Raw genomic sequence first — 17,564 nt, 5'->3', positions numbered from 1 at the left:
CAAAAGCCCATGTCCGAGGATCAATATTTTCTGGAATTCCTCCCTTAGTTTGGAAGAATTTTTCAAAATTTAAATACAAAGGTAAACTGGGACACCGTATTTGACGTTCATATAATGGAACTTTGAACAAATATTTCTTCTGTTCTGGAAGTATTCCATGAGATGTTGATCTAGTTTTTAAAAGAGTAATTTTTTTAATTACAGAAATACAATCATCTTTCTAATCAGTAAATCAACTCAGTCACACATAAAACTACTATTTCTGTTATCAAAACAAAATTACATGCTAATTTTATGCACAAGTTCTCCTTTTCATTTAATAAAACGGTGATACTGTATGAAGAATCTCAAGTTTATGAAAGCAAAAGACTGTTTTTAAAGATGTAGCCTCCTTAGAGTACTAAAAAAATGAGGTCAATGCGCCTTTCAAGTTTAAGTTACACCCTCTACCATACCTAACCCACCAGAGGAATCACAATTGAGAATTAAGGAAGTAAACATAATGTGAGAAAAAAAAAAACGCCATGCAAGAGGTTAAAGAGGACATGAACTTGAGGTAGCGGGAAGAAGGCAGGAGTTGACTACACCTCAGACTATCAACTGAATATCCGTTTTACCTTTCTCTAGTAGGCTATCAAATTAAATAATACCTAATATGCTTTCAAATGCTACAAGTCTAGGATTAGTCTTCTCCAATTCTCCCTTTGCAATATAGTCTTCATTGAGTAACATGTGCCATAGGGCTGGTACTGTACTAGCCATAGGAAATAAGAATAAACTCAGTCTATTGAAATAAAATAATTTACCCTATCACTTCATATTTCCTTCCCTTTCCTTACTTTCATAAATTCTCTATTCCTTTCCACATTCTAGTGCAAGCCACCATCATCTATTCTTCTTAGAGTAGAATAATTTATTAATTCCCTGCTTCTACTTTTGCCCTTTGTCTAATTCATTCTCTGCATGGCAGCCAGGCATAGTTTTTGTTTTTTGTTTTACAAATGTAAACAAGATCACATCACTCCTCCATGAGCTTCCTCAGTATGCAAATCAAGTTCTTCACCATGGTCCATAAGACCCCACATGATCAGGTGCCAGCATAAATATTCGACACCACTACTCTCCCCCTCATTCCCTAACTTCCAGCCATATCATCCTTGAGCAAGCCTCAAGGCCATTGCCCTTTTCAGCCCTTCTGACTGGTTGGCTCCTTCTGACCAAATGTCACTTTAGAAAGGTCTTCTGTGCCAGATAAGTTTTGTTTGCACCTCCATATTCATCTCTACCCTTCTCCATCTTGCTCCCTGTCCCAGGAAACTGATCTGCACAGACTATAGCCTTAGGATCCTTTGGTCTCTGTCTTCTCATAAAGTTTATCCAATTAGGAACCCCAAAGGAGGGAAGGAGGAGAGTGAAGTCAAGGTGTTTATTCCTCTGGCTTCCTCATGAAGGGTCTCCTCAAACTTCCTAGGATTCTTGAACAAAGATCACTACTGCTTCCACGAAAACCATTTCTATACAACTCTTTTCTTTCAGCTTCTAGTCATCACTCCCTCTTTTTGTCCTCTCAAATTTTGGAGTAGAAAATGGCTTTACATTTTTAATCCCAGGATACTGCATTATCATTTTTGGTTTCCTTGTACTTTGATATTTTTGTAAATTTCTCCTTTATCATAACTTCCCAATATTATCCTAAGCTGAGTGGTGTTTATGATTGGGATCTTCACTGACAAAGTAATTAGTACCAGAGATGGACTCAGGAAACACACACACACATAAAGCATTCTAGCATAACTTCCTTGCCAGGCTGAAATAGGACATAGGTAATCCATGGCATGTGGTGGTATAAAAATTTGTCAAGTATCACCAATGTTAGCAGGGAATGACGTTCAGGTGGAAGACAAGGCATTGGGAGATCAAGGAGCTTTAAGTCATTAAGACAACAATAATTATTATAAAAATTGTGTGTTCAATAGCAAAGACTTGGAATCAACCCAAATGTCCATCTGTGACAGACTGGATTAAGAAAATGTGGCACATATACACCATGGAATACTATGCAGCCATAAAAAAGGATGAGTTTGTGTCCTTTGTAGGGACATGGATGCAGCTGGAAACCATCATTCTTAGCAAACTATCACAAGAACAGAAAACCAAACACCGCATGTTCTCACTCATAGGTGGGAACTGAACAATGAGATCACTTGGACTCAGGAAGGGGAACATCACACACCGGGGCCTATCATGGGGAGAGGGGAGGGGGGAGGGATTGCATTGGGAGTTATACCTGATGTAAATGATGAGTTGATGGGTGCTGACAAGTTGATGGGTGCAGCACACCAACATGGCACAAGTATACATATGTAACAAATCTGCACGTTATACACATGTACCCTAGAACTTAAAGTATAATAATAATTAAAAAAATAAAATAAATTAAAAAAAAAGAAATTTAAAAAAACAAAAGAAAGAAAATGTGGCACATACACACCATGGAATACTATGCAGCCATAAAAAAGGATGAGTTCGTGCCCTTTGTAGGGACATGGATGCAACTGGAAACCATCATTCTCAGCAAACTATCGCAAGAACAGAAAACCAAACACCGCATGTTCTCACTCATAGGTGGGAACTGAAAAATGAGATCACTTGGACACGGGAAGGGGAACATCACACACTGGGGCCTATTATGGGGAGCGGGGAGAGGGGAGGGGTGGCATTGGGAGTTATACCTGATGTAAATGACGAGTTGATGGGTGCTGATGAGTTGATGGGTGCAGCACACCAACATGGCACATGTATACATATGTAACAAACCTGCACGTTGTGCACATGTACCCTAGAACTTAAAGTATAAAAAATAAATAAATAAAAAATAAAATAAAATAAAAAATTGTGTGTTCAGTTGACTACTTCTTTCAGACCAAAGAGTAGTTACAGTACTTATTAAGTACCCTCTAAACTTTGTGAACCAAGTTAATGAAGCTAGTAGGCAAGAAGCAGAAAACTGAAATACGGGATGTTAACATGCAAGGAGCTATGAATGAGAGTGAGAATTTTAAATCTCCAGTTCCCACTTATCTTCCCTTTACTGAGGAAACTGGTTGAGGAATTGTCAGATTCCCCCATCTGAGACTCTCAGTCCTCTCCTGCATAAGTTTCTTTCAGTGATTACACTGTGACATTGCCTCATATGCTGTAAGGCACCTACCTCAGCATGTCCTGAAATCACTCAGCTGTGACTCTCAAACCCTCTCATGGAGCCACAGCCATTACAGTCCCTCAGTCTCCCACATACCCCCTCCATGGAGGTGACCTTGGGTTGGTGGCTGCTGGCCTCACCACACACAGCCTTAGCTAGAACACCTGGGAATACTCTAAGTGAAGAGTTCTCAAACTTCAGCATGCATCAGAATTACCCAAAGACTTGTTAAAAATACAGATTTTGAGGCTCCACCCTCAGGGTCTCTTATTCGGTAGACCTAGGGTGGAGTTCTAGAACTTGCACCTCTAACATTCCCAGGTAACAATCATGCACGGATTACACTATAAGAGCCATTGCTATAGAGGAATGAGTTCTAAGGTTCAGGAAACAGGAATTTGTCTGCAATATGGAATGTGCTTAGTCAAGTCGTAACCCTTGGAAAGACCAGAGAGTGCATAAGTGAGGGGGCACAATACCCTTGAAAAACCTTGTGGATGCTGACCTCAGAGCTGGAAAAGATGACAGTGGGGGAACGGGAGCAAAGAAATTTGTTTCACTGATTCCAGTGGGAATAATAGAACCCTGGAGTGGTAAAATCCCGTTTACCACTACAGATATGGTAAATACAATGACCACAATAAGCAACAGAGTCAGAATAGTAGTAACAGGATTTTAACTCTCAAGGACCTGTGGCAATAACTAAATGTCTAAATGTCCTTAGAGAAGAGATAAATGGGCAGCTTGCTTGGGTGTTCTTTGCTTACATATGGGAAAAACTTATAGGTCTTCTGGTACAAATCTAACCAGCTATAGTGGGGGTTCACAACCTTTTACCCAGCTCTCAGACCCCAGCCAGTTCATAGCCCAAAACTTCTCTTAACAGGAAGGTTGGGAAAAGTCTCACTGAGGAAGAATCCTTCAATGTGGCTTCAGTATATACAGTGAATTTTCCCTGAAATCTTCTAAAGGTATGAGAATGGGGAAACTCAAACCTTCCAGGGGTAATTAGATACTGGCTCTGACCTTATGCTAATCCACAGATACCCACTACAAATCCCACTGATGTTTATCATCAAATTAAAGAATTACGAAAGTCAAGTGATAGAATCTTGGTCTGAGACCATTTAACAGTGGATCTAGTGAGACATGGACCCATTTTTTGATAATTTCCCTAGTCCCAGAATGTATAGTGGGAGTAAATACATGTAACAACTGAATAAACTGTAGACTGAGGAAGATAATGGTAGTAAGGGCCAAGTGGAAATTGCCCTTATCCCATCTCACACCACTATCCACCAAGATAGCAAACAAAAAGCAATACCAGATTCTGGGGAAAGTACACATTAGTGTCACCATCAAACTTGAAGGATATAGGTGGCAATTCCCACCATATCTCCAGTTTACTTTCCTGTTTCACCAGTGCAAAACCAACATCGCTTGTAGGAAGTGACTATAAATTATCACAAATTTAATCAGGTGGTGATAACAATTACAGCTTTAGTTCCAGATGTGGCATATTTACTGAAGCAATGAACACACCTTCTGGCACCTGGTTTGCAGCTGTTGACCTGACACGCTTTCTTTTCCATTCCCCTAGTTTAGGAGAATCTGATGAAGTTACATTTAGATGTCAGGGACAACTCTCTCCATATATACACACACACACACATATATATGTGTACGTACATATACATGTGTGTGTGTGTATATGTGTGTTTGTGTGTATCCCATATTCAACCCACAAGCAAATCCTGTTGTCCCTATTTCTAAAATCTATCTAAAATCTAACCACTTTCCACTACTTTGGTTGCTATCATCCCAAACCAAGAAACTATTTCTCACCTCAATTATTTCAATAGTTTTCTAACTGGTCTCCCTGTTTCACCACAATCTATCTTTCACAAGTAACCAGAGTGAACCTTCTGGAACATAAACTAGATCCTATCAACTCACTGCTCCCAAATCCCAATGTTTCCTTTTCTATTAAGAATCCAAAGTCTTTGCCATAACCTATAAACATCACTACCCCATTCTCAAGTCCATAGTGATTTCTTGGCACTCTTAAGAATAATTTCAAATTTACTCTGACCTATAAGGCACCACGTGGTATTATCTCTGACCACTTCCTCAACCTCGCTTCTTTCCACCCTGCACTCACTCTGTTCTAGCCACACTGACTTCTATGTTGACCCTCAAAAGCAACAAGCATGTCTCCAACTCAAGGCCTTTGCACTCATTATGACCACTTCAGATATTCAAATACCTCATTCCCTCATTCCATTCAGTTCTACGCTCAAATATCACTACCTTATAGAGGCTTCTGACCACTCTGTCTAAAACAGTAACCTTTGTTACACTGCTTTATTTTCTTCATTACATTTGTCACTTCCTAATGTTATTTGTTTACCTCTCCACTCTCTCTCCCACTAGAATATAAGCTCTATGAGGACAGGGAGTTTGCCAATCTTGTTCCTTGCCCTATGCTCCTTGTCTAAAACAGTATCCGCTATGTAGTACTGTTGAGTAGTGCTCAATAAATGTATGTTGCAGAAATGAATGGCTGAACTTATTCATTCATCAAATTGTTGCTGAATTCTTACTATGTGCCAATTTAATAAGAAAAATTGCATTTAACTATAGTCCCCCCAACTCTTCACTTTAAGCTGATAAACTTTGCCTTCATTGAAAATATAGGAGCTATCTAACTTGAACACTTACTTCATTTTCTTAAACAAAATATACATTCCCAGGGAAGGAAGATGATTTCTTCATATAATGTACAACATTTCTTCCCTGGGAGCTCAGTTGTATCACTTGTGTTCTATGTCCCATCCACGTTTGCCTACTCAGAGGCTTCACTCTTTCAATATCCTGACTTTTCTGTATCATCTAAAATTGTGATCAGTACTCTGAAATTTTACTAGGCAGAAAAACTGCAGAAAGGATACTAAAGAAGCAAGAATGAGGAGGAAATTCCAGATAAAAGAGAATTGAAAGAGGGCGTCCTCTAAATCTAAGTTTGAAGCTATACATATCCCAGACTAACTCCTGAACCACCCACCAATCACTTCTCATTATTCTAGAAATAATCACTTTCATAGTTTGATGTATATAATTTCAAGGTTTCTATATAGATATATAAGCACTATTATATACACATACATGCATATACATACAGCTTTGTTAAAATATATTCCCATATAAACATCCAAAAATATGTTAATTGTGACTTATTTCTCAATGGTAGCATTGCTGTATTTTCTAAGTTTTTACAATAAGCATGTATTATTTTACTATCAAATATTAATAAAATAAGTACAATGTTTTAAGGAAACAAACAAGATCTTGCTATATAACTTTCTAGAAGGATGTAAAAAGGAAAGGAAATGCAGACAATGGATGAACTCTTATGAGGAAGAATTATAGTCCCAGATCACTAAAATTAAATAATACAAAGAAAAGGAACATGATAAAAGAGGGGACTGGCTGTTTACATCTACCCCAAATGGTAAATATTTCTTCCTGTACTGCAAGTTTAAATCATGTTTTCATAGCCATGAATATGGTTCATGGTTTTTCATTTAGAGGAACTAGAGTAAATTAATCTGCTAGCTATCACACCAGTCTGAGAAAGTCAAGCCTTTGGGTTGGAATATGTGTACATACAGTTAATCTGAGATGAGATGTAAGACAATTAAAGGAAACAGAAATTTTGAACAGTTTAAACGTTTTGTTCAAAATATTGTTGGTATAAAAATAAGGACGATTTGACTACCCAAATCAAGGGATATTTGAGCTGGACATTACTTCAGAAACCATGTGGACAGGGTATTCATCTTCTAGATGGGGAAACAAATATTCAAGGAAATTAAGTAGCTCGGTCTAGTCACTGAGGATCTAGTAAATAGAGGTTGGGATATGGATGTATACAAATTCCTGATCCAGAGTTCTTGCTCCTAGAACATCTGCTGCCAGTTCTTAGAGAAGCAGAGTGGTAAATGAAAGTCAAAACAGTCTTGATGGCCAGGCGCAGTGGTTCATGCCTGTAATCTCAGCACTTTGGGAGCCCAAGGCGGGCGGATTGCTTGAGACCAGAAGCTCAAGACCAGCCTGGGCAACATGGCAAAACCCTGTCTCTACCAAAAAATACAAAAAGTAGCCACACGTAGTGGCACCCACCTGTAGGCCCAGCTACTTGAGATGATGAAGTCGGAGAATCCCTTGAGCCCAGGAGGCAGAGGTTGCAGTGAGCCAAGATCACACCGTTGCTCTCCAGTCTGGACAACAGAAGTGAAAACATGTCTCAAAAAAACCCAAAAAAACAAAAAACAAAAAGTGGAAGGGTAAAACAACTAAGGAAAATATAACAACTCTTGCTTGGGGGAAAATAAATTCTGCTACTCTGAAGAATGCAGCAGCACAAGATGGACCAAGAAAACCAGGTCTGAGACCACAGGTTCACTTGCAGGAGCAGGTCAAGTGAGTCAAAACTAAGGACAATTATTCTAGAAAGGGGCACAAGAAGATGCATTCAGAGGGATAGGAATGCCATTGGCAAACAGGCTGGTAGCCTGGATCTCAGATGAAGAATGTTACTCAGTCCCAGAAGACAGAACTTTGTCAGAGATCAAGAGACTAGCAATTCACAAAAGCCCACATAGGAAGTAAGGCAGTGGGTACAAGGGAGTGAAGGCAGCCAAGATTCACTGATAGGAAGAGCTCACTGTGGGTCAGCCAGCTACTGAAGAAGGTCTCCTCTAATCCCTCGGGCTGCTCTGTCAACACTGAGCTCAGAGACCAAAGCAGAGGGAAATTTCTAGAGAAACAATGAAGCTGCAAAGTTATTGCAAACTCTGGCAACCTGCCATGACCTAGCTGAGCAGGGAAGCAACAGGGCTAAGGGGATAAAAGGAAATGCATGAATCTGGATGAGGTGGTTCCAGTGGCCTTCTGCAGGAGTGATCCACAGTCATAATTTGACTTGATGTATAAGAACACATGCAGTCTGCTTCCCACCATTAAGAGAAGCCAGCCAAGAATGGGTGTGATTAAATAACCTTCATGGTTGAACACAAAATGGTAAGAAGCAAATCTGTGAATTACCAAATTAAGATTAGTGAGAAAAGGCCAGGCACGGTGGCTCATGCCTGTAATCCCAGCACTTTGGGAGGCTAAGGCGGGTGGATCACCTGAGGTCAGGAGATCGAGATCAGCCTGGTCAACATGGCAAAACCCTGTCTCTACTAAAAATACGAAAAATTAGCCAGGCGTCGTGGTACATGCCTATAATTCCAGCTACTTGGGAGGCTAAGGCATGAGAATCATTTGAACCTGGGAGGTAGAGGTTGTAGTGAGCCGAGGTACCACTGCACTCCAGCCTGGGCAACAGAGAGAGACTCTGTCTCAAAAAAAAAAAAAAAAAAAAAAAAAGTGGGAAAAAAGTCTCAAACTATAGGAACAAAATTATTTTTTAAGTTGCTCCATAGTTGTTAGTTTTGAACTAACAATTTGTAGCTACATTTATATGTGGTAAATTAGTATTTGTCTTAGACAAATACTCCCACAGTTTGTTTTACTGCCTCCACCAAAAGGTTCATCCTATGGTTACTGTTACACCCATTGGCAGCACATAGAAATTTCAAAGTCAGTTATTAGAAGGCAAAGAAATCTTTTTAAATGGTGAAACTTTACATACAGAATGATAAAAGGTCAGTAAGAAGACCATATCCCACAGAAGCAGCATTTGATCAGTTTATATCCTTTTTTTAGATAGAAGTCATTTAGGTTGTGGCCAAAATGGTGCTGTATTACCCTTTCTAGGATGGTGAAGATTCATAATACCTTAAAAATCAGTAAATATATCTAAAATGTATAAGCAAACTTCTGGTTCTGATCTAAAACATTTATCAACTTAGAAAACCTACTTGAAGTCTTCTACAGATGAACTAACAAAAAAAAAAATTCCAGATACTGTATTTGTTGCAGGCGAAACTTAAGCATAAGTAGTATACAAAGAACATGAGACTTGAATGGCATTCTCCACTATGGTTGGCCTCTGTTCCACTCTATCACTCACACTTATGAAGTACTATGCCCCAGTCTTCTCAAGGACAATAAGTCACCATTTCAAGAGATAATTAACTCTTTTGCAGACAGCAAGTCTTTATAAAGTTAACCATTTTTTTTTTTATTCTCTTATCATCAGGAAAGTCTTTACTTTTCAAAAGGACACAAGTTTAACAAATTCTGTGATGTCCTGGGATATCTAAAAAGAAACCTCAGAGATTTTAGGCAACTATTTTGCACAATACTTTTGTTATAAGAAAGTTATGTCCTGAACACTTAATAATGAACACATTTGGAATTTCAGTGGTTATTATTTCAGGTCCCTACATAATTTTAAACATACTGGCTACTATTACTTCCAAGTAAGGAAAAAAACATTTCTGTGTTGATTCCTAAATAAGAGCTTACAATATTAAAAAAAAAAATTAACTTTTTTTTGAGACGGAGTCTCTCGCTCTGTTGCCCAGGCTGGAGTGCAGTGGCGTGATCCCGGCTCACTGCAAGCTCCGCCTCCTGGGTTCACGTCATTCTCCTGCCTCAGCCTCCCGAATAGCTGGGACTACAGGTGCCCACCACCACGCCTGGCTAATTTTTTTGTATTTTTAGTAGAGATGGGGTTTCACCGTGTTAGCCAGGATGGTCTCAATTTCCTGACCTCGTGATCCGCCCATCTTGGCCTCCCAAAGTGGTGGGATTACAGGCTTGAACCACCACGCCCAGACTTTTTTTTTGGTGGGGGGAGGGGGATGGAGTCTCACTCTGTCACCCAGGCTGGAGTGCAGTGGTATGATCACAGCTCACTGCAACCTCTGCCTCCCAGGTTCACGCAGTTCTCCTGCCTGAGCCTCCCAAGTAGCTGGGACTACAGGTGCGCACCACTATACCCAGCTCATTTTTTGTATTTTTAGTAGAAACGGGGTTTCACCGTATTAGTCAGGATAGTCTCGATCTCCTAACCTCGTGATCTGTCCGCCTCAGCCTCCCAAAGTGTTGGGATTATAAGTGTGAGTCACTGCACCGGGCCCAAAATTATCTAGATTTATAAATCAATTCAATAATTTAAAATTTAAAAATACTTAAATATCTATTTTGAATGGGTAGAATTTGTGTGGACCAGGAGTTGTTTTTTGTTACGAAATCACTTCAAATAACTTGTTTGGGCTTTTTACTTTCTGGAAGATTTCAGTTAGCTATCAAATTGATTTAGTCTTACCTCATGTCCTTAAATCAGTCCTCTATTTAAATTATCATTTGAATCATTCACATACTTATACTATGAAATATCCATATATTTTTAAATGAGGGTTTGTCTTTCTTTTTTTTTTTTTTTAAGACAGAGTTTCACTCTGTCATCCATGCTGGAGTGCAGTGGCCTGATCTCGGCTCACTGCAACCTCCGCCTCCCGGGTTCAACCTCTTCTCAGCCTCCTGAGTAGCTTGGACTGCAGGCACACACAACCATGCCCAGCTAATTTTTGTGTTTTTAGTAGAGAGGGGTTTCACCGTGTTGGCCAGACTGGTCTTGAACTCCTGACTTCAGATGATCCGCCCGCCTCAGCCTCCCAAAGTGCTGGGATTACAGGCATAAGCCACCTCTCCCAGCCAGAGGTTTGTCTTTCAAAAAAGTGAAGGGTTCATATTTTCAGTGCAGAATAAAATAACTTGATGAGGTGAGATTATAAAATTGAGGTCAAAACCACAATATATTTCTTAAACTATAAAAAGAAATCACTTAAACAAGACCTTTCAAGGGATTTTGGAGGCTTGGATAACTCTTGATACACGAATATAAGTTTTGTTGTTTCAATCTTTTCTTCCATTTCATCTTCTTTTCTTGGGATAAACAATGTAACTAATGCCAGCTTTTTTAGATGCTTCAATGAGAGTCAAAGAGAGATTTCTCAAACTGTGTTTTTCGCACATGTTATCAAAGATGTCATTTATTTTTTTTTTCACAGAGATGGGCTCCTCAGTTTTATTCTGCTTAGTGAGCTGGAGCTGACGTTTCAATTCCTTTGCTTTCTGAAACATAACCTCTTTTATACTGCTTTGCATATCATTCTTGATTTCCAAAGGAACTATGATATCCTCCTTCCTCAAGTCTACAGCAGATTTTACTTGCTTAGTAAGCAAGCGAAGAGGTAGAAAAAGTGTAAAATCAATTTAGTTGCTATGCATTCAAAATTAATTAATTCTGTTACAATTACTATTAATGTGGTTTGGTCACTTAATTGAAAAGTTTAAAAACCAGTATTCTTAAAATTATTCAAAAGTCAGCTGATAAAGTTAATAGTGGATTAGTTCAAGCAAAGTACAATAATTTGGTTGGTCATAGGATGTTTAATTAGGTATATGTAAACAACACTATAAATTAGATAACATTATGATTTTCTATATTTTAATTGAAAGAGAATGCTCTCTACATATCCAAATAAATTACACGCTGTACTTTTATATTTAATGCAAAAAAACTAGTAGAATGGGCAAAAGCTGTTAAAATGCCTTATTCCATAAAAATCAATTTGGGTTTTCTTTCAAAAGCGCTTTAACAACACTGAATTTCTACACAATACCATTCAAATATTCTCCACAATAACTTTCAATTCTATATTTATAATAGGAAGTCATAAAATCACAACCTATTACAGTATTTATTTTATCTAATCATTAGCGAATCCACTTAATTTTTAATAATAATATTATTTAATATTATAATATTGATAATTATAATTCTAATAATTATGCATTAATACTTGAAACTCTAATACTTATTACTTACAAAAGATAAATTACTTTAAATCCTTTGATATAGCATTTCCTGCCTATTGAGCCATCATCAATAAGTTAAATGCATTTCATTTGCTAATAAATAATTTGTTACAGAGATGTATTTCTGTATAGTGAATTTTGGCCCAAATTTCAAACATGATAATTTCATACTAGCCAGTTACGTACTTTAAGATATATACTAGGCCGGGCGCGGTGGCTCAAGCCTGTAATCCCAGCACTTTGGGAGGCCGAGGCGGGCGGATCACGAGGTCAGGAGATCGAGACCATCCTGGCTAACACGGTGAAACCCCGTCTCTACTAAAAAAAATACAAAAAACTAGCTGGGCGAGGTGGCGGGCGCCTGTAGTCCCAGCTACTCGGGAGGCTGAGGCAGGAGAATGGCGTAAACCTGGGAGGCGGAGTTTGCAGTGAGCTGAGATCTGGCCACTGCACTCCAGCCTGGGTGACAGAGCGAGACTCCTTCTCAAAAAAAAAAAAAAAAAAAAGATATATACTAAAGTACAATAGAGATATTGACCATCTGCAACTTACTGTACTCCCCCATCTCAAGAAACTATATAAAACTCAATATGTAATTAGACTAGAGAATATAATATAGAAGTATACGCTTTAAAAAAACCATAAGGTGATTATTATTCCTAGGAATACACATGTTTCTTCTAGAGAGTGAAAACTATAAAATTATAGTACCCTTAGTTGTGTAGATTGTGCACTAAACCATTTTTGGATATTTTCAAATGACGCAGATTTTCTTGGTAAGAAACACTGTGAAATAATCAAATAAAAAATATACATTAGCCACAAATACTATTTGGTAAGCTAAAATATATAACCCTTGGCTAATAACTGTTTAGGTAAATTAATGAAATTCAGAAATACTAATTAAAATACAGATACTGAGTTTGAAGTCACTGACTTTATACAGAGGAAGAGAACTTAAAATCTATCAATTAATGTAGAAGTGTGTATAATAATAAAAACTATCTTTTTAAAAAAAAATTCAACTTAATATAACAAACACCAAGTACCTGCTATGTACAAGGTAGGACAGTGCAAAGCTACCCAGCTGGTGTAGGTGCCACTGGTGTGTGTGAATGTATGACAGATACGCTAAGCCATGAATCCCCTTCCCTGGGGCTGCTTTAGCGGGAGCCCCTGGACAGTCTCCTCTAATCATGAGCAATCTCAACCTTTTAGTTCAGGAAACCACACAAGTGTTACCACTTACTATAATAACAACCAGACTGGTGTTATTATATTAAGAGTTGGAAAGCTCTACTAAACTAGAGTGCAAAATACAAAGAAAATGGCACGTTCCATGTCCTTAAGCATAATAATCATGCAAACAGCAATAAAGAAATATCTAGGCCAGATCCAGTGGCTTACACCTGCAATCCCAACAGTTTGGGAGGCTGAGGCAAGAGGATCACTTAAGCCTAGGAATTTTGAGACCAGTCTGGGCAACATAGTGAGACCCTATTTCTAAAAAAATAAAAAATAAAAAAAACTAGCTGTGTATAGTAGTGTGCACTTGTAGTCCCAGATACTCAAGAGGCTGAGGTGGGAGAATCACTTGAGCCCAGGAGGTCCAGGCTGCAGTAAGCCATGATTTTACGACTGTACTCAAGCCTGATAGACAGAGTGAGATTTTGTCTCAAAAAAAAAAAAAAAAAAAAAAAAGAATATATTAGGCACTAGTGAGAGAAAAATAAAACCATGTTCTAATTGTACCCCATAAAGGTCAGGTCATTGGATACACTGCAGTTAGTTATACTAAAAGTCATGACTATGCATCTGATCACCATTTAAAGTGATCAGTCTTACTGTGTTTCATGGCCATGAACAGTTTCTCCATTTAGTCAGACTCATATACATGTTCCTTTGATATTGAAGACCTACGCAAGAATGACTGAAAAAACTAGAAATGTTAGAAAAACAACAAATATCCTGCTATTGTTTAGTGAATAACATCTTCTAACAGTCATAAAAACAGCATATTTGAGAAAGTAGAAATGTATCTTCAGTAAAGATAGCACTGAATGGTCTGAGCTATTTCCCAGAACGAGGAATTACCAAGAAAAAAAAATTTTTTTTTGAGACAGTCTCCCCCTGTTGCCCTTGATCTCCCGTGCTCAAGCCATCCTCCCACGTCGGCCTCCTAAGTAGCTGAGATACAGGCACATGCCACCACATCCAGCTAATTTTTTCATTTTTTTACTAGAGATGGGGTTTCACCATATTGGCCAGGCTGGTCTCGAACTCCTGGCCTCAAATGATCTGCCCACCTCAGACTCCCAAAATGCTGGGATTTACAGGCATGAGCCACCATGCCCGGACCCAAGAAATAATTTCTGGAATTACCATAATTAATATCTGGACTGTAGGCAGATATACTAAACAATCTTAATTAAGAACAAAAATTGTACATACCGAAAAATTTGTTCTGCTATGTCGACGTAAAGTAATGGCACTGTTTTATATGAAAATTTATCAGTTAAAAGTCTGCTTGCTTGAACACTCTGTTATAAAAGATAACAATTTTAAATTATGTTTTGGAATACTTTTAAAAGCCTATGATGACTGTTACTTCACAGTACAACATCATTAACAAAAAAGAAAACATATGAAAGTAGTGTAATTCTAGAAAACACCAGAGATGCATCAAAGTCCAGCTACAGCCATAGTATTTGGCTAAAACCTGCAATTTGGCTTCAGTGTTGGCATTTAGCAAAATGGTTACTTCTACATTATTTCTGACATCCTTAATCTTAGGAGTGATCGATGATCCTATGATCTCACAGGTTAACATTGAATTTATGTGGCATATTAATATTAGGATTATGAACAAGACATTATCTAGTTTGCTTGTCAACATATGAATATTCATTTTTAAATACAAGCAATCATTCTAAATGTAAACTGGAATGAAATTTGCCTTAAGTGCTTTATGCTTTGAATTCTATTGGTTAAGTATGTAGATATATTTGTTGTTGTAAGAGTAAACTGCCACAATAATTAATGTTATTATTAAATGTGCTACTTCTCTATCTTGTAATCAGTGGTTTGGATATGCAGAAACCTAGAAGACCTAAATTTGACAGCCGGGTGGATTAATGATTAATTAAATCATACTACTACTTTGTTTTTTGAAATTGTTAGGTCTCGAACACTAACATTAAAACTTTTAAATATTTATTGAACAAAAGTCAGTTTTAAAATATTATGTAATTATTACTGACAATGGAGAAGGCTATTGGTAACTTAGGAATCACGAAGCATTGAATTTCTGCTAAAAATCCTCTCAAGTTATATTTTCAGAAAGTAGTGATAGTACAATGTATGGTAAGATAATTACTGGACATGATAGAAAGATACTGGTCACTTTCATCATTATTCTTTAAAAACAAACTACATGGTATACCAGGTATTTTCAAACCATTTTGTCATATGCTTACACAAGATATTGAAATATGATGGAATAGCAGATATTACATATTTAAAAGAATGCTTTTAACAATAATAAGGACAACAACCTTAGTACCATGCTTCATAGATATCAAAACTTCGGAACTTATTAACAATCAATGGCTACTTATTTTAAAAAAGGAACCTATATGCTGGAGCCTTGGAAACTGTCAAAATAATGCCCAAACTAAGGTACCTTGAGAGGGCACTTACAGTGTTGCTTATATGATATCCAATGGAAAAAAAAGTCCTCCTACTCTACCCCAAAGATATTGTTGAAATTGGTATGTATGCAATAAAAGCTGGGATGCAAACAGAAATGGAAACAGTTCCTTTAAAAGTCAATAATGACTTCTGCTTCTAATTATGTAACATTAGGAACTCTGCTGAGGACAACTGAGAGCTACATATAATTTGAAAAACAATGATCAAACCATCAGAGAGCTAACAAAATGAAAAGATGAGCCAAAATCTGAGAAAAAACAAGGACCAGAAAAGGTAAGCCTACTATTCAAAGATGCTTTGTTCTCAGAATGTTTGCCAAAACAACTATAACTCTGAGTTGCAGATTTGGCAATTTCTTGGGGCAAGGGTGACAAAAATCAAAGCCCAGAATCTACCTGAGATGCGGAGCCTGATAACACATCCCAATTATATATAAACTGGAATACCACAGGGGTACACCCTCAGATTAAAAGTGGGTGGAAATAATCAACTTTTTTGTGGACTTTCAGTCTGGGCTCTATCACGAGGGTAGTCAGAGAAACTCAAGCCTCAACTTTAGATTAAAGCTGTTTCTAAATGGTAAAGACCTCAGGTTCTAACAAAAATGTCCTTTGGAGTAAGAAAATGCCATAATGCCATTCTAAGTCTCAAATGTTTCCTTAAAATCATGTTTTAAATACAATAATAAGCAAACATTTAAAGACAGACAGGTATACAAAGAAACGAAACACCATAACATAACAGATTTAGGGAAAAATAGAAATACTAAAAAGAAATATATAAAAAACAAGTTTAACAGTATATTATACACAACTAAAGAGAGAATTCGTGGACCTCACCGATAATATAGGTTAGAAGAAATTGTCCAGAATCCAATACCAAGCACAAGAGAGAAAAAAAAAGGTACCTAATAAATGTGATTAAAGTCCTAGAAAATGAAATAGAGAATGGATAGAGATTACTAAAAATTTTCCATAGCTAATGAAAACTGTCAACTACAAACTCAAAGGATTTCAATATGTGATAAAGAAAAAGAAATATACACCTAGACACATCATAGTGAAACTATAGGAAATGCAAATGAAAAACTTAAAACCGGCCAGGTTTAGTAGAAGCAGAAAATGCATTAGCTTCGAAGTCTTTACATTTAAGACTTACTTCTCAACAGCAATAATGAATGCCAGAAAATAATGGAACATCACTATTGTGTTAAAACATCTGCCAATATATTATACTCAGATAAAATATTCCTCAAGAATGAAACAATATGAAGACATTTTGAAACTAAGAAAAACCAGGGATTTCACCAACTGCAGACCTTCTACTCCTCCTCTTAAAAGAAATTCTATAGGATACAATTTAGGCAGAGGGTAAAATTATTCCAGATATAAGTGTCTGAGATGCGAGGGGAAAAAAAAGAAAGGGCAAAAAAAAAAAGAGATAAATATATGGGTAAAATTTAAGGTATATTACATAAAATGAAAATTTAGTTTGGACTTTAAAAGCTAAGGATCTGAGGGCGGAGCAAGATGGCCGAATAGGAACAGCTCCAGTCTCCAACTCCCAGCGCGAGCAACACAGAAGACCGGTGATTTCTGCATTTTCAACTGAGGTACTGGGGTCATCTCACTAGGGAGTGCCAGACAATCGGTGCTGGTCAGCTGCTGCAGCCCGACCAGTGAGAGCTGAAGCAGGGAAAGGCATCGCCTCACCTGGGAAGTGTAAGGGGGAAGGGAATCCCTTTTCCTAGCCAGGGGAACTCAGAACACACAACACCTGGAAAATTGGGTGACTCCCACCCCAATACTGCGCT

At 37.7% G+C, this 17,564-nt stretch overlaps 1 protein-coding gene across 1 annotated transcript in view; it reads right to left on the bottom strand.

Moving 5' to 3' along the window:
- TTC6 (tetratricopeptide repeat domain 6) overlaps positions 1-17,564 on the bottom strand; it is a 225,026-nt gene that overhangs the window by 69,594 nt on the left and 137,868 nt on the right. Inside the window, 7 exon segments of the mRNA XM_017895392.1 lie at positions 12-170; positions 11,015-11,069; positions 11,072-11,104; positions 11,107-11,392; positions 12,752-12,826; positions 14,492-14,535; positions 14,538-14,580. Of these exon segments, the coding sequence (XP_017750881.1) occupies positions 12-170; positions 11,015-11,069; positions 11,072-11,104; positions 11,107-11,392; positions 12,752-12,826; positions 14,492-14,535; positions 14,538-14,580 (695 nt within the window).

Source organism: Rhinopithecus bieti, unplaced genomic scaffold, assembly GCF_001698545.2.
Source record: "Rhinopithecus bieti isolate Rb0 unplaced genomic scaffold, ASM169854v2 scaffold_1306, whole genome shotgun sequence".
Lineage (NCBI taxonomy): Eukaryota > Metazoa > Chordata > Mammalia > Primates > Cercopithecidae > Rhinopithecus > Rhinopithecus bieti.
This window is presented reverse-complemented; position numbering and strand designations above follow the sequence as displayed.